The sequence below is a fragment of the Anarhichas minor genome, unplaced genomic scaffold (genome assembly GCF_050575085.1).
Source record: "Anarhichas minor isolate MPS153535 unplaced genomic scaffold, ASM5057508v1 ptg000095l, whole genome shotgun sequence".
Lineage (NCBI taxonomy): Eukaryota > Metazoa > Chordata > Actinopteri > Perciformes > Anarhichadidae > Anarhichas > Anarhichas minor.
In genome coordinates this window covers 273,525-292,500 of record NW_027466541.1, presented here as the reverse complement: position 1 = coordinate 292,500, position 18,976 = coordinate 273,525, and the positions used below count along the sequence as shown (strand labels likewise).

The 18,976-nt window shown below is 40.2% G+C and overlaps 1 protein-coding gene, 1 long non-coding RNA gene and 1 pseudogene across 2 annotated transcripts; all 3 read left to right on the top strand.

Moving 5' to 3' along the window:
* Nucleotides 1-1,648: 1,648 nt before the first annotated feature.
* On the top strand, nucleotides 1,649-3,592 carry LOC142939229 (uncharacterized). The gene is made up of 4 exons (XR_012949940.1): nucleotides 1,649-1,763; nucleotides 2,810-2,879; nucleotides 3,130-3,183; nucleotides 3,513-3,592. It is a non-coding gene; the product is annotated as an uncharacterized LOC142939229 (long non-coding RNA).
* A 1,041-nt stretch (nucleotides 3,593-4,633) lies between these two features.
* On the top strand, nucleotides 4,634-8,196 carry LOC142939268 (GTPase IMAP family member 8-like). The gene is made up of 2 exons (XM_076082523.1): nucleotides 4,634-4,687; nucleotides 4,922-8,196. Coding segments are annotated over exons 1-2 (2,310 nt in total). The 5' UTR covers nucleotides 4,634-4,686; the 3' UTR covers nucleotides 7,231-8,196.
* A 5,525-nt stretch (nucleotides 8,197-13,721) lies between these two features.
* Nucleotides 13,722-17,710, top strand: LOC142939214 (actin, cytoplasmic 1-like; annotated as a pseudogene).
* The last annotated feature ends 1,266 nt before the right edge of the window (nucleotides 17,711-18,976 follow it).

Genomic DNA, 18,976 nt, shown 5'->3' with positions numbered 1-18,976 from the left:
AGCACCGCTGACTCTTCACATCAATTCTCCTGAGATTCAGAATCACCTGGTGTTGAACTCACTGAGGCTGTTTGTCTTAAGGTGGGAAACACCACGAGCCAATCGGAGCTTTGAAGGCGGGAGTCAAAGAGAGAAGAAGATGAGATGTTTGCAGCTGAAATATCAACATATTTGACATTTCTCTGCTCAGATGTTCCTCGTGGATTAATCCGCTGATTATAGTCTTGATTGATTGTCTGGTCTATGATTAAAGGAGCTAGCAGCTCTCATTTAACAAGATATCTCCATGAAGTGAACAAACAACATGGCTGCTGTTAGGACCCACTGATGGTCCAATAAGAGCTGGAGGGTGAGTGCTGGTGAGGAGCAGTGAGTAAACACAGGTATGAAGACAATATCTTGATATGATGAATTATTACTTATTCGTCCTGCGACAGACACTTCTACCAGATGTTATTGTTGATTCATTGATTTCTGTCGTGATGTATGAATCTACATGTATTGAATTTATGAGTCTCCAGCGTGATGTTCCACAAATCACTATTACATTATTAAACGTTTTAAACTGACAGAACAAACTTTCTTCACTTTCTTTATCTCTTTAAACTCATTCTGACACAAACACACAATAAATATCTTCCTGTTGTTTTTGTGGAAGAAGCGAAAATCAAACGCAAATGTTTCCACATCGTTAGTGCTGAAGAGCCTCCGACACACCGAACACTGGATATGTCCCAGCATGCATCAGCAGCCTCGGGCTCTTAAATACCAGAGTCCACTGCAGCACACACACACACTCACACACTCACACACACTCACACACTCACACACACACACACACACGCACACACACACACACACACACACACTCACACACTCACACACACACACACACACACACGCACACACACACACACACACACACACTCACACACTCACACACGCACACACACACACACACACACTCACACACACACACACACACACTCACACACTCACACACACACACACACACGCACACACACACACGCACACACACACACACACACACACTCACACACACACACACTCACACACACACACACACACAGCTCACACACTCACACACACACACACACACACACACAGCTCACACACTCACACACTCACACACACACACACACACACACACAGCTCACACACGCACACACACACACACTCACACACACACACACACACACACGCACACACACACACACACACACACACTCACACACTCACACACGCACACACACACACACACACACTCACACACACACACACACACACTCACACACTCACACACACACACACACACGCACACACACACACGCACACACACACACACACACACACACACACACACACACACACACACACACACACACACAGCTCACACACTCACACACACACACACACACACACACAGCTCACACACTCACACACACACACACACACACACACACACAGCTCACTCGTCTAGTTTAAAGGATCCGTGTTGATGAACGTCTGTCTCTCCTTTTGTTGTTTTATACGTACTTACACATATTTATATGCATGTAGATTTTTTTGTACAAAGAGAGATTTAGAATGATTAAAGAACAACATGACGTCATTTAATAACTCTGTTCTCTGAGAGATGAGCTTTCACTATGAAGTACTACTTCTCAGACGTTGTACTGTGACGTCTCTGTGTTCTCTTTCTTAGGATTGATAAGGTACACGGTGGCTCCTGAAGGTCTCAGGTGAGTTCAGCTGCACGGTGTTTATAAGTCACGTATGATTTATAGATGGTTTTGCTCTTCCAGACATATCTCAGACGTACTGATCTAAATCTAATTAAAACTAAATGAAGGTGCTTCATTTTTCATTATGAACGACGGAGTTAATAATCAATCAATGAAACGAGTCACTGACTCTGCTGCTCACGTGTAATCCTTCCTTTAGATGTACTTCATCCTTATTCATTATTATTTGATCATTTATTCATTTATTTGAGCAGTTTAGTTCTGTAGTTAGTCTAATAAATATTTCATTTATAAAGAACCTGATCATTTGATTAGTGTGTATATGAAATAATAACTCCATGTACACCCTGAGATTAACATTTAATTGTTTAATATTAAATCTAGAAGTTTTCTCTATTTTTCCCAAAATTGTCTGGCGTCCAAACTGTAAACTCTGTTAAACTCTGTTAAACTAACGGTGGTTTATGATGTCAGCTGAGGGCCATCGTTCTTTATGAGTTTATGAGTTTATGAGTCAAAGTTGAATTAGTTATAATTGTTACATAATCTTGATATTGATTATTATTCATTAAATCTGCTACAAACAGTCAAACACGCAACAAGAATCTTCTATGTTTGACTGTTTTTGATCAGAAATTAGATTATTAAATTATCTATTTCACCAAATTAAAAAAGATGTTTTTATTAAATCTTTCTACTGGAGTTGTTCTTCCGGTTCATAAGTGATGAAGACGAAGGTACAAAGAAACCCGACTTCAGATCTCAGCGACAACACAAATACAACGATTACTGATTCATCTCAAACTGTCACATACAGAACGCACCATCTTCTGTTTCTGTCAAACGTGTTTTGATTTTTTAAATGTTCCAATATTCTAAAATGTAATGTGTAACATGAATAAACGAGACGTTACTTTATATTTACTGTTATCTGAATAACCTCTCATGTACATTAAGGAACATATTGTTACACATCTTAGAGGTTTCTCTCCTGCTCCTTCAGGAGAGAAGATGTTTGAATGTGTTTGTATTTTGTTCCTCAGTGAGCCGCTCCTCCTGTGGTTGGATGTCTCTCTGAGGTTCTCTGGAGAGACATCATGGCTGAAACATCTGGTGAGTAAAGTCAAGCTTTAAATAACTAACATGCACAAACTCCGTCTCTCTCATTGAGCTCTGTTTCACACATTCAGCCGGTAGAGTGTGACTGATTATTGTTATGTTGAATAAAGATGGTGAAAGACTTAGTGAACCTATAGACCACCTCGCTCAACTGGTGGTTTAAGGGTTACCTGTTGGCATCGCTGTAGAGACACGGTTAAAGTAGTTATTACATCGTCATAATCATACGTTTCTGTCCTTGCAGTACCAAAGCATGTGTGTGTGAGGCGCAGCAGCTATGACTTCCTGCCTCCTGACCGTAAGTGAAACCGGATCGAATCAGAATGAATCTCCAACGTGTGACAGACTGAGGGAACCACCTGTGAAGTTCTGCAGTGATCAAGTTCCCAAATTCAAGAGTCCTACAAAGTACAAAGCTCAAACTCAACTTAAGATTCACAGAAGGAAAGTGGGACATTACAAGTTCTCCATGTCTGCCGTGTGATCGACTCGCTGTAGTTCGCTACAATTTGAGTTCCATCCAACCTCAAAGTGACAAACCCCGCCCACAGAACTGAGAGCTCTCGCTGCCTCAGATTTAGGTTTTCCTTACAGAACCAGGTGCTAAATTTATTTCTCTTTCTTCAGATCCATAAAAAGGAAAATGACTTCATGGCTGGTGGATTTTCCTCTAAAGTCTCGGTTGTGTTGATGGAGCAGCTGATGACATCACAGAACAAACAAAAAGTATTTTTGAAACGTTTTGTTGTTTATATTGTAACCTTCATTTTTATTGACATTTATCAAACATTTAAAGAGGTTCAAAAAGATCTCACTCAGACAGATAACTCACTTCTACTACAGCCTGTATTTGTGTACATCAGGCTTCTGATGGAGCTACTTCTTAAAAGAATCTCTTTGTTGTTGATCTGATAAGATATCAGCAGTCTCATCCTTAAACACCGACTCCAGTTTTAAGGAGTTGACGTTCCTCATCTTGTCTGTGAGGAAGACTTTTAGAAGTATTCCCTTTGAAGAGAACGTCTCCAACACTGCAGGGAATTAAACCAGCTCTTCATTTCATTATAAACTTTGTCTTCTCAGTGATCACAGCAGCTCATAGAGTACACGAGATCTGTTTAATCATTTTCACTGGTTAATATTAGTAATACTCACAGAGACACATGAAGGTGAGCAACAGCATTGATTCATGAACTAATATAAATGAGACATGAGTGAAGCCTTGTTTCTAGTAACAGATTTAATACTGTAAGTAATAATTAAGAAATATATTAATAAATATATAATGAATAACAAACAATTATGAACCATAGACCCATGAATTGGTGTAAAAAGGTGAAGGGAAGTGACGGCACTCAGCTTCAACTATCAGACACAATAATAAGTTAAAGTAACAGAATTTAACATTAGACTTAATTCAGGACGCCTTCAAAAACTTCAAATATGTATATTAATCAATTGAATATCATTTCTCAGGGTTGCTGCAGAGCTCTTGGTGTAGTGAACCTTCACATTGTTTTATCAGTTCTGGTTAATCTGAACTCAAATGTTCTCAGATGCACCATGTTGTTCTTCAGTCTTCTCCTTGTGTTGCTTTAATCTGAGTTCTGTCTGTTCTGTCTCTCTTGTAAACATGTCAAATCAAGAAAACAAAAGAATCAACAGCCAGTCATCGTTCCTGAATCAGTGTCTCTTTAATTAAAGACAACATGTGAATGAATCAACGTTCTGTTTTCTTACAGTCTCAGATGATCTGCAGCCTCTGAAGAGAAGCAGCAGCTATGAACTCCTGCCACCTGACAGTGAGTTAGACTGAACTGAGTCAGAAACATTCTTGTGTTCATTATAATCTGATCACAGTGTTTACAGGTGATGGTCACTGGTTAATGTTCAAGTTTCATGATGATAACAGCTGAAACATTCACTCAAAGCTGTGACTTCCTCCTTGGTTATGAATCTAGTTTTATTGTTTTCATTTTGGTTCAAGTCTTCAATTTGAAAAGTAGTTTTTTACTAATCCACTGTTTTCTTCTCAGTGTCTGAGCTGAGGGTTGTTCTGCTGGGGAACAGCTGGTCTGAGAGGAGTTCAGTGGGGAACTTCATACTGAGAGAGACTAAGTTCAACACTGAGGAAGAACCAGATCACTGTCTGAGAGTCAGTGGACAGTTAAAGGAGAAACAGATAGTTCTGATCAACACTCCAGATCTGCTGCTTCCCAACATCTCTGCACACAAACTAAGACAACATGTAGAAGACTGTGTGAGTCTCTCTGATCCTGGACCTCATGTGTTCCTGCTGGTTCTACAGCCTGAAGACTTCACTGAGGAACTCAAAGTGAAGCTCTGCAGAGTCCTGAAACTCTTCAGTGATCAATCATTTGATCATTCATTGATACTGATATCAACATCTAGAGAGGAGAGTTCAGCTTCCATGGACAAAGACCAGCCTTTAAAAGACCTGATCAGAATGTGTAGATACAGATACCTGAACCTGAAGAACCTTGAACGTCCAGAGCTGTTAACACGTTTGGGTCAAACTACAAAGGAGAACAATGGAGAGCATGTGAGATGTGACGTATTTGAGGATAAGGGTTTGATCATGACGCCAAAGTGTGACCACATGAAACCATCTCTAAACCTGGTTCTGTGTGGGAGGACAGGAGCAGGGAAGACTTCAGAGAGAGTTGAAGGATCCAGATGCTTCACAATGGAGATGTTCACCAAGGCTCAGATGGAGAAGGTTTCAAGACTTGAATCTGAACTTCAGGATGTGAAACAGAAGACAGAGGTGGGAGGTGATGATAAACATCAGGGTAAAGAGTGTCTCAGGATGGTGCTGATCGGGCGGACTGGCAGCGGGAAGAGTGCAACAGGAAACACCATTCTGGGTGAAGAACATTTTAAATCTACTCTCAGCTCAAAGTCAGTGACCAAGTCTTGTCAGAAAGCAACAGGAGAGATTGATGGACGGCCTGTCGTCATAGTCGACACCCCCGGCTTGTTCGACACGACTCTGTCTAATAATGACGTTCAAGAGGAGCTTGTGAAATGCGTCACCATGTTGTCTCCTGGACCTCATGTGTTCTTACTGGTGCTGCAGATCGGCCGCTTTACAGACGAAGAAAAAGATTCTGTGGAGCTGATTAAGAAATATTTTGGTAAGAAGTCTGGAGATTTCATCATCATTATATTCACCAGAGGAGATGATCTGAAAAATACAACAATTGAGAGTTACATAGAAGACTGTGACGACTTGTTGAAAAAACTAATAAATGACTGTGGAGGAAGATACCAGGTCTTCAATAACAACAATCAAACAGACCTCACACAAGTCAGAGACTTGATGAAGAAGACCAACACAATGATGAAGGAGAATGGAGGCGGCTGCTACACCTCAGAGATGTTCCAAGAGGCTGAAGCAGCAATACAGAAGGAAGTGGAGAGAATCCTGAAGGAGAAAGAAGAAGAAATGCAGAAACAGAAAGAGGAGCTTCAAAGAAAACATGAAGAAGAAATGGAAGCAGTGAAGAGAAGAATGAAAGAACAGAAAGAAGACATTGAACAAGAGAGAGCCAAACAACTTAAAGAAATGGAAGAAAACATCAACAAGGAGCGAGAGGAGAGAAGGAAAGAACAGGAGATGAGAGAAGAGGAGGACAGGAAGAGGAAGAGGCAGGAGGAACTTCAACAACAAGAGTGGGAACAACAGCTTGGAGCTCTGGAGAAAAAAATAAAGTCAGAATCAAAAGAAAAGGAAACCATTGACAGAGAGTTGGAGCAGAGTAGAGAGGAGATGAGAAAACAACAAGAAGACTCGGAGAAGGAAAGAAAAGAATGGTGGAAGAAACGATATCAAGAAGATGAACAGAAACGACATGAAGAGCAAACTAGACTTAAAAAGCTCCAAAAAGAATACGAAGAAGAAAGAGAAAAACATGAAATCAAAAGAAAAGAAGAAGATCGAACCAGAAGACAACAGGAGAAGAAGGAGAGAAAAGAATTGGAGGAAACTTACAAGAAGGACCTGGAGGAAATGAAGAAGAAATATGAAGAGGAGGCCAGAAAACAAGCTGAAGAGTTCAATGAGTTCAGACAGAAATACAGCAAGGACTTCACAGCGCTGGTAGAGAAGCACATGGAGGACATACAGGAACTGAAGAAAAGGAAAGACAGACAAATGCAGGAGACAGAAAGGAGGCATGAAAAACAGTACGATCTGTTACAAGACCTCTCCAGTAACAAAGAAAAACATCTAAAAGAACAAATGGAGGACATGAAGAAAAAACAAGAACATGAAATATACAACCTAAAACAGAAAAACAAAAACAGATGTATCATCCTGTGATCACACACTGACTAATAATCAGTATGATGTTAGCAGGTGGAACCTCAGTTGAACATTGAAAGAACAACAATTTTCTTATCTTTAATTTTTTTAAAGCAAATAGTTTTTTTCCATATATTTTGTGGTTTTCTGGAAAGTCACATTTGTGTTTTTTGTACACAAAAGGTGTCTGACCATTACTGTAGCTAGTTAACGTTACGTTGTTGCAATTGAACCAGTTTAAGAACTCTTTTGTGTCTTTCTCAGTTGGAATATTCAACAGTAGCCTGAAATAAATGGAGGGTTCATGGGCTGAAAGTACTGATGCCTCAGAGTGAGCGTGTTTATATTTGTATTACCTGTATTGAAGTTTTCTGTACTCTTTAATATCTTTTGTGTGCTCTTGTTGTATCTTTACATAGTTAATAGTTGTTTGATGATATATTAATGCGGTGAATATTGAATTTAGCAACTTTAAATGTCTTTTAATATTGCCTTGTGTTTCTTCATCAGGAATGGCTGTGGACTGTACTTGTATCGCACTTTTCTAGTCTTTTCCGACCACTCAAAGCGCTTTCACACCACATGTCATCATTCACCCACTGATGGCGGGGGCTAAGTGACACCTGCCTATCACATTCTATCACATTCATGCACCGTAGGCACAGCTACGGGAGCAAGTTTGGGGTTAAGTGCCTTGCTCAAGGACACATCGTCATGTGACTAGTGGAGCCGGGGATCAAACCAGCGATCCTCTGATTGAAGGACGACTCTGCTCTCCACTTATTCACGGTCGCCAATCATACACTACGTACAATTTGACTTTTCTTTTACAATTTTCCAAAATGTAATTTTCTCCAATCTTAGTAAAAACACCAGATCCCTCAGTCATGACTTCCAGACTTGTAGGATTCTCTTTATATGTGCCAGATAGGTTAAGAAGCAGTTATGTTTTTATGTTTTTGTGTTTAAAATATGTTTCTTTTCATAAAGACTTTCCGTCTCATGTAAAACACTTTGAATTGTTGTTGAAAGATGATATAATAATAAACTTTCCTTTTGACATTTGTGACTTTGTGTGAAATACCTAAACTACTACTGGATGGATTGTGATGAAATGTTTTCATCTTTCAGGATGAAGTGTAATAACTTTATTGATCCTCTGACTTTTCATCAGAGAACAATCATCAGGTCAACATGTTAATGTGTCAAATACTTTGATTTATGACCAAATACCTGCAGAACTAAAGACGTTCAATCGGCCTCAGATAAGCTGTTTACTGATTTAAGCTAATGTTAGCATGCTAACACGCTAAACTAAGATAAGTAACATAGTAATAAACATTATACCTGCTAAACATCAGCATGTTAGCATTCATTTTATTTAAGTCTTTCTATGAAGATGTAAGTAAGAATTAACTCATTAATTGTAGAACTTTCTATAAAATACAAACCGATGAAACTTTAAAAAACTTTATACCAATAAATGACTCATTTAAGTGTTTCTCAGCTAACGCCCTGTTTGAAGATATGATATTAATATTGCAGAATGAGTGTTTTATGCGTTTGTCTGTAGCAGACACACACTGACTTCCTGTAGACTGTGAGATGATAGATGATGTTCTCCAGAAGAGGACACCAGAGAGGAGCTGATGACCCAAACATTTCTCCTGCACACTGTACAGTACACGCAGAGTATCAGCACCAAGATATACTCACGGTACAAGTACTCCTGCACACTAATATGTATTATATCTTATTAACTATTGATGCATTAATGTGTTCATCAATTAAATGTTGCAGCTGCTGAAGGTGAAGCTCATTTCAATTTCTTTATATACAACTGGTAGTTTAATCAGTAATAAAACATAATCATATATTAGTTGATTATATTTAATAATAATCTACATCTGTAAATGTGTGTCTATATATATATATATATATATATATATATATATATATATATATAAATTGTTGACATGTTTCTTGTCTTTTTATTCTTGATAATTGATAATAGATCTCAACTTTAAGTAAACCTTCCCCAGTCGTCCTCGTCTTTCTCTGTAATAAACAGAATCTCTAGATTTTCAGACCTTTGTCGCTTTACATTTCTTCTTCCTTCCTCCCATGCAGCCTCAGCTTCAGCTCATCATGTAGATCAGCTTGAGGAGACTTGAAACCTGCTTTTAATTTCTCTGCATCAGCACAAAACAAAGCTGAAACTGTGACAGAGCTGAAGGCCGACTGTGTCCCATCATCTCGGTGCTGCAGGTTTCAAGTCTCTGCACGCTGGCGGGAGCAGACTCCCATCCGGCCGGGAGGGGCTCCCGTGTTCACTCCTTGTTTGGTCTTTGTTGTGTTGTTGCATGTTAATCGGAGTCAGACCGTCGCTCCTCCTGGAACAGGTCTGGACCAGCCGGGAAATGTGGACAATGTGGGCTCTGCCCGACTGCGGGGCGATGATCTGAGGTCAGGCTTTAAAAGCAGCGTGCTGAGGCCAACGGTGCTGCGACTTCACTGCAGACAGATCACACACTTCAGTCTGCAGCCGCATCCTGTAACGTCTTAAACGGCTGTCGTTTAGATTCACACTTTGGTTATTTCTTATATTTGGACTTTGTGTACTATGGTACAATACTCCGGAACACGTTCAAGTTCAAGTATTATTATGAGGGATTGGTTTAATTCATATATAAACGATGTTATTGTTCTAATATTATGGAATCATTCTTATTTCACAGCAGCTCAGCACGAGTAACTTCAGCTGTCAGATAAACGTATCGTGGAGTAGAAAGTACAAGATATACGTCGGAGTAGAGGTAGAAAAGAATGTACTTGTACAAGTACTTAATACTTCAGACTGTGTATCTTTGATGCATCTTTTTATCAGCTTCTTGTTTATTGTGTGAGTGAAACTAGAACCTGCAGAGTCTCTTCTATGTGTGTAGACCTGAAGAAGTGCAGCAGGGGTCACGTGGTGCAGCTGCAGTTCAGTCCATATAAATACGTTCACATGTAAAACTCTTTAAATGATTCCTTTACAGTATTTTCATGGTTTATAATGAATATTATTTGAACACACATCCTTCAGGTGGATTCAGTGTAGAGGTTCAGTGAAGTTCAGTGAATCTAACGCTCCTCCTCCTCCTCCTCCTCCTCCTCCTCCTCCTCCTCCTCCGCAGCAGCAGCAGCAGCAGGTTTGTCTGTTGATGGATCTAAAGCTGCAGTCGAGTCCTTACAAGGACAGAATGGGAAGACGCTTTGAGCTGATATGCAGGGGGGCGTGGTCACACCTGGCCTAGACTCCGCCCCCCTGATATCTGAAGAGTAGACTCAGGTAACACGCTGACACCCTGCGCTGTGTTTGGTCGAGGTAGAAGTTAAAAGTCCTAAAAAGGAACTTGATTGCTTTGAAGGACATAATTCAGAGAAGAGAAGCATCGGAACAAGTCTCTGCAGGTTCAGGGTGTGGACACAATACCTGGAACACCTCTGCAACGTAAAGACATGCACGACTGCTGTTGAGTGTCGCTGCAGTGGAATGAGAAACATAAAGCTGCAGAGCATGAATACAGAGTGGTACTGTAAAGATATGTAACAATAAATAACCAAACAGAAACAATAGATCATCATTATTAAGTAATATGTATAAGTACGTATACTGGAGCACTGAAGGAAACAAGAAGAAGAGATCTCAGAGGTACATGTTGTACTTTATACTGTACTACATCTCAGAGGTACATATTGTACTTTATACTGTACTACATCTCAGAGGTACATGTTGTACTTTATACTGTACTACATCTCAGAGGTATATATTGTACTTGTTACTGTACTACATCTCAGAGGTACATATTGTACTTGTTACTGTACTACATCTCAGAGGTATATATTGTACTTTATACTGTACTACATCTCAGAGGTACATATTGTACTTTATACTGTACTACATCTCAGAGGTACATATTGTACTTTATACTGTACTACATCTCAGAGGTACATATTGTACTTTATACTGTACTACATCTCAGAGGTACATGTTGTACTTTATACTGTACTACATCTCAGAGGTACATATTGTACTTTATACTGTACTACATCTCAGAGGTACATGTTGTACTTTATACTGTACTACATCTCAGAGGTACATATTGTACTTTATACTGTACTACATCTCAGAGGTACATATTGTACTTTATACTGTACTACATCTCAGAGGTACATGTTGTACTTTATACTGTACTACATCTCAGAGGTACATATTGTACTTTATACTGTACTACATCTCAGAGGTACATGTTGTACTTTATACTGTACTACATCTCAGAGGTACATATTGTACTTTATACTGTACTACATCTCAGAGGTACATGTTGTACTTTATACTGTACTACATCTCAGAGGTATATATTGTACTTGTTACTGTACTACATCTCAGAGGTATATATTGTACTTTATACTGTACTACATCTCAGAGGTACATATTGTACTTGTTACTGTACTACATCTCAGAGGTATATATTGTACTTTATACTGTACTACATCTCAGAGGTACATGTTGTACTTGTTACTGTACTACATCTCAGAGGTACATGTTGTACTTGTTACTGTACATTCAGATAAATGTGTGAAATGATTCACACGACATCAGGAATGTTTCAGTGAAGAAGAGATCAGATATTGAAATGAGGGAAACTTGACTGAGACTCTGATTTACTCGCAGCTTGAAGCCAAAAACCCCAAATATTCACACAGAGTTTCTTGTTTTTAATCTTCTGTTTCAACATCAGATACAATAGACTCTAAAGCTGTGAACCTCTTCATGACTCTAACCAACAACTTTATGCAAAAAGTTAAATGTGCTTTTAAAATGAGCTCATTTCGTTAAACTTCTGAGAGCTCGTAACTTTACATTTAGAGCTCTGAAACTGAAACATGTTGAAGATTTGATATTTAATATAAATATAACATTTGAAGTCTGAAATGCTGGAAATTATTAAATAAAAAAATACCTCACTATTCTTACAAGTACAAAAGTTAACGTGAGTTTCTTTAGATTTGGAGCTTTTGATAATTAATACCAGAGAGTGAACTCTATCTGTACAGTACACAAGTACTGCACTTCAGGACAACTGTAAGGTACTTGAGATGTACTCGAGTATTTCTCTACTTTCTACTTCTCCTCCACGACATCCCACAGAGAAATATTGTTCTTTTTGCGTCACTACATTTTTCTGAATACTTTAGTTACTTTGCAGATTCAGATTAATGAAGCAACAAATACATTCAGACATTACTGTACATTAATCATTAATCATAAATATCACGTTTACCAGCTGCAACATGGAAGTGATGAACACATTAATGCATCAGTTATTATAACTCAGTAATAGAATACATATTATTCTACATGATGAGTAAAGTTTCAAATCTCTGACTGTGAGTACTTCTGCTCTGTGGTATTAGTACTTCTACTAAATCTGAGTACTTCTTCCACCTCTGGAGAAATGTTTGAAAGAAACTTCTGCCGACTGAAATAAAGTCTTAAGTTTATTTATTAATTTAAAGTTAACGTTAACGTGAGGCCCTGAGCTGCTGGTTCAATGTGTGCCACTGCTTTGTGAACATTGAACAGTGAGGAGAAGCCCCGCCCCTTCTGGTGTCAAGAGAGAGAAACAAACAACTGGATGAACTTCTTTGAACTGTGCCGTGAATTACACGTATGTTTGTATCAAAGATCATTCTGCAACGTTTATAAAAAACTTAAAGCACAAATCAATCCATCGACTGATTAATAATGTTTGCAGCTTTTTTGTCTAGATATACATGTGCTTCTGACAGCAGAATATTATATATATATATATATATATATATATATATATATATATATATATATATATATATATGTATATATATATATATATATATATATATATATACACAGTAAAAAATTCACTGTTTAACCCCTCACATACTTTACTATTATATACTGAAGGCCAATATAAAATATATGCACACATGGAGGACACAGAGTACCTGAACAGGTGGAGTACAGTAGTGCTCAGGTACTCAGAGACGTATTAATCTAAAATGAGTCTGAACCATCTCTGATCTTCATCAATACAAAGAACTCTCTGCAGAAATAAAAACTATTTCAAACATTTTCTGCAGGTTTCCTCTTCCAGCAGCAGAAGATATTTGTGTACAAACAAGTATTAATAAAGTTGAGATTGAAGTCTTCACCTCCACAGACACATGATGAACATCTACTCACATTTCCGGTGTGAAGGGCCAATCACAGACCTGCTGAGGAGGAATCCACCACCTCAGTAGTTCCCTGAGGGCTTTCTTTAAACAGTGTTTTATTTAAATCTCGTCCCCCCCCCCCCCCCCCCCCCTCCCCCGTCCTGACGGATGCCTTCTCCATCCAATCAGGACACGTGCTGAGACAAGCTGAGGAATCCTGCTCACCTGGACCAATGAGAGCGCGAGCTGAGGGAGCGTTACCTTATATGGAGAGCGCGAGGAGTCCCTCCAGCGCGGATAAAACAGGTGCGGGTTGTCTCTGAAGTTGCATCGACCGATCACAGCTGGGGCAGATCCAGAAACACCTTTACGACTCCTCACGCAAGACTCACCTGCACAGGTAAGAACCACTGCTGCTGCTGCTTCTGACAGGTTCCACCAGAGACATCTCTGAACTGCTAGTAGAGCTTTATTTAAGGACAATAAGGTTTATTGATCAGACTGTTTAACACTGAATCTCTTCAGGTGTGTGACAGACAGCTGATCACAGCTATGACGTTTTAAACGCCTTTTATTTAAACCTTAGAAATAGATTCATGTCTGAGTTTAATTTGTTTTGGTAAACTTTTTAAACAGCAGGTTAGTTTCTCTTTAAGATGAAGAGAAATGGTTTAATTAAATTCACAACACATGATGTCGGGGTTAAAATACTGCAAGTGTTTCTCTAATAAGGTATCATCATCACAAACAGGTGTAGTTCTTAAAGGGTTAAATCTAATCTGGATATTAGTTGTCAGTGATGAGATCTCTGCAAGTATGAGGACACACTCAGCGTTTCCCACCAGATATTAACCTTTAAAATGCATCTCTACTGGAGACTTGCATGTCTCAGCAGCTGGTGTAATATAATGATCATTAACACAAATGTACAAGGAAGTGATCTCAGTGAAGCTACTTTGTGGTTTAAATGTTAATGTCAAACTATCTAGTGTTAAGCAGAGTTGTGTAACTGTTTCAGTGACTGTGGGGGTCCAGGTCCTGAGGGGGGGGGCGGCTCTGTTCTGCATCAAACACTCGGTGTTTCAGACCTTCACCAAAATTCCTGAATTATCTCACAACTTTATTAATGCTCGCTAACAAACTGCACGCTGTAGTTAAACTTGACTCGTCTCACAGGTGACTAACGAGGCTGCAGTTTAAATCTAAAGACATTAAAATCAAGTTGTATCTGAAATAGTGTAGTTTGTTAAAGAGGATTAGTTTATGATCTGTCTGAAGCCCTTCAGATGTTCAAAATGTAATTTCTACATTCATGAATCAATCGTTATAATGAGAAATGTATTCTAATGGTGCACTACGGGTCAAAGCTACAGATTGACGTGCATTAGTAATCTAACATGTCATGTTCACTTTAAACACAAATGATGATCTTTAACGACTCGATCTCAAACATCCTCTGACGGTCGGCCATGTTTGCTGCAAACGAAGGTGTGGCTCCTCTGTAGACGATTGGCTCCCACACATCCAGTCACGAGTTCGTGTGTCTGGGTGGAGTCTGATCTGTAGAGCTCAACCCTTCGGCTGGTCAGGTGTCCTCAACGGGTCACCAGTTGATCGGGTTGGATGACTTGAGAGGCCACGCCCAACAAACTGTCATTCAGTGAGGGAGATGAACATCGAGAGACGAACCAGAACATTCAAAGTGAACCCTCACATCATAGAGTGTTTGTCCTCATTAAGCTGTTGCATCACTCAGCTGAACTCCTGATGTTGTAACTGAGGATGTTTCAAATAGTCAGTGATGAGCAGGAAATGATGACATCACTTCACTTCTGACACACTTTCTTAAAACAGTTTAAACTAAATCATTCTAGGTCATTATGCTTTAAAAAGAATTATCAAAAACTTAAACATCATATCGGCACTGAAATCGTGTTTTTATTTATTTATTTTTTATTTTTTGCATGATTTGTTTAATTATTAAACACCATGAAGATGCTTTTATTCAGTTTTCAGGTAATTAAAAATAACCATTTGACTCGGATCACAAACTAATAGCTCTAGACAACGTATAAGGAGAAAGTGATTGCTGGTGTCACTGTAGAAGAATAACTGGTATGTTGCATTAATATAAATGTTTCCTTTCAGAAATGGAAGACGATATTGCTGCCCTGGTTGTTGACAATGGCTCCGGCATGTGCAAAGCCGGTTTCGCCGGTGACGACGCCCCCCGCGCCGTCTTCCCCTCCATCGTCGGTCGCCCCAGACATCAGGTACTATTTGATAAAGAATATAAAATCTCCCCAGCAGGTGAATGCAGTGAACGCGTGATGGTAAAGGTGTTTGTGTGCAGGGTGTGATGGTGGGAATGGGACAGAAGGACAGCTACGTGGGAGACGAAGCCCAGAGCAAGAGAGGCATCCTGACCCTGAAGTACCCCATCGAGCACGGCATCGTCACCAACTGGGACGACATGGAGAAGGTAAAGACCTCCACCTCCTGTTTACACACCTGGAGCTCAGATCATCTGGTTAAGACGGGTCACAGCTCTCAGGCTGGACACCATCAGTGCTGCTGTTCAAGCCACAAGAAGTCAACATAGTATAGAATCATTTCATAGTTTAGTTAAGGATTTCAAAACTTAAATTGACAAATTATTAAAGCTCAAGGTTATAAAAGGCTGCCACCAGACACACCTGACTCGTCCACATGTATTTAAATTCTTCACCTGAACATTCAGCTTTCAAACTAACCATCTGTCCCGTCCTGCAGATCTGGCATCACACCTTCTACAACGAGCTCCGTGTTGCACCTGAGGAGCATCCGGTCCTGCTGACCGAAGCTCCACTCAACCCCAAAGCCAACAGGGAGAAGATGACACAGGTGTGTTCACGCTTTGCTCAGAATCAGTGTGACTCGTATTCTGAGACTCGTATTAAGAACGAGCTACAGCGGGTTTTGTTTGGTCTTCAGTGACGCTTGTTTTGTTTCTCTTTGGTACAGATCATGTTCGAGACCTTCAACTGTCCGGCCATGTATGTGGCCATCCAGGCCGTCCTGTCACTGTACGCCTCCGGTCGTACCACAGGTGAGAACTCATGACTGATATTGTATTATCAGAATTTTGTTTTATAACAAAGACTTCCTGCTCAAAAAATGGACTTGTATCACAAGTACCTAAGACGTTGGGTTTTGTCTGAACTTTCATGTTTCAGCTTTCTGTAACCGGGTGTTTGCTCTCTTGCAGGTATTGTGATGGACTCTGGTGACGGCGTCAGCCACACCGTGCCGATCTACGAGGGTTACGCTCTTCCTCACGCCATCCTCCGTCTGGATCTGGCTGGCAGAGATCTGACCGACTATCTGATGAAGATCCTCACTGAGAGAGGCTACAGCTTCACCACCACTGGTACGACTTTCACCTCCTAAAGCCAGCGGTAGAGGCCCAACTTCTAACCTGGAGCTCACAACTTAAAGACAAAGTGTGACCTCAGAAGAATTGAAGCTCCTGAATGTCTGCTGGTTTTTCTACTTTCTGATTTGAATTCTTGTCCATTTTGTAACCACACATATTCCACTCTTGACTTCCAGCTGAGCGTGAGATCGTGCGAGACATTAAGGAGAAGCTGTGCTACGTGGCTCTGGACTTCGAGCAGGAGATGCAGACGGCTTCCGCCTCTTCCTCCCTGGAGAAGAGCTACGAGCTTCCTGACGGACAGGTCATCACCATCGGCAACGAGAGGTTCCGCTGCCCCGAGGCGCTGCTCCAGCCTTCATTCCTTGGTGGGTAACGACTCTTAACACTGACTGGAGACAATAAAAATTGAGTTCTTGGGCAATCCACGGGGATGATCTAGATTTTATTTGCCTTTTTTATTGAGGCAAATTCTGTAAAGGATCACACGCCAGTCAAATCTTTAAATTTTGAAACATCGTCTAAGCCTAAAGATGTATAATATTTTGACCAATCGCACTATTAAAGCGTTTCTGGGCACAGGTGTCATAGTGGTGTTCAAACACTAAAACTCTGGTTGCCTCTGTGTTCAGGAATGGAGTCATGTGGCATCCACGAAACGACCTACAACAGCATTATGAAGTGCGACGTGGACATCCGTAAGGACCTGTACGCCAACACCGTGCTGTCCGGTGGCACCACCATGTACCCCGGCATCGCCGACCGCATGCAGAAGGAGATCACCGCCCTGGCCCCACCCACCATGAAAATCAAGGTATAGTTTCTTTTAAATATATTTTCTTTTTTATGCAGACAAAATGTACTTGATGTCTGATCTTACCCTTTTTCTCTCCTTGCCTCCAGATCGTCGCTCCCCCAGAGAGGAAGTACTCCGTCTGGATCGGCGGCTCCATCCTGGCCTCCCTCTCCACCTTCCAGCAGATGTGGATCAGCAAGCAGGAGTACGACGAGTCCGGCCCCGCCATTGTCCACCGCAAGTGCTTCTAGAAAGCTCCACATGGTCCCATCTCCTCTGCCCCGGCGGGGAAGTCGACATGCTTTACAATGGTTTCGTCCAACTAGAACATTGTCTTGGTGTGAACAGACTAAAAGATACGAGATGCCACAGAAGATGACTCGAGCGTCTGTTTACGTTTTGTCAAGTCGCTGAACATCAGACGAACCATTTCTGAACGTGTTCCTCTAACTCTGCTCACAGCCTTCACACCTGCTGGTGATACAACAAACAGTATTATCACTTCACATCTCTTTCTACCTCTAACAATAGATTGTACATCAATACTCTGCTGTTCTCCTCACTCGTTCTGTCTACTGACTGTCACAGTTGAGCTGTATGAATATTCCACCGGAGTTTCACTGGTCAATAAAATGCCAACATTTGATGTTTACAACTTCTCTAATGTCGTCCTTTGCTGCTGAGTTTCAGAAACTTGTAAATGTTGATACATTGAGTTCCTGATTCTTTACATTAAAGCACATAATCAGTTTTCACACAAGTGACATTTTTTTACACCTTCAGGTGATTAAAAATATCAATAGAAAATAACTGAGGTTTGTGGATAGTGGCATTTATAAATTTAACTTCAATTTTATATTTCACCCTTCTGTGTTCCAAATGCAGTACAGAAGAAGTTTCTTCAGTCTTCACTAAACGTACTCTAATGGACATTAAAATACTTTTAGAAATGGTCCTGAATGGGGTGTCGTGGTGCCAAGAGGTCTAAGATGTTATCTGCAACATCCTGTTAAACTATCCAAAAACCTTGAGGCAGACATTTGATAAGACAAATGCAATGCATTGACATATCTAACCTTACATTTGTAAGGACCAAACCATTTTGTCATGAGAACTCTAACCTCAGCCTTTATTCTTAACCTCAAACCAGACTGAAGATGTTAATTTGTCATAAGTTTGTTTTTTTATGTAACTGTCGATTCCCGTTCCCTTTCAAAAGCCAGGTGCACCTGGTGCATTACTAATTAAATGTCGAATTCTGCAAATTGGAGACGAGTGGTTTTCTGCTGTAAAGTTCCTTTTTTTTTTTT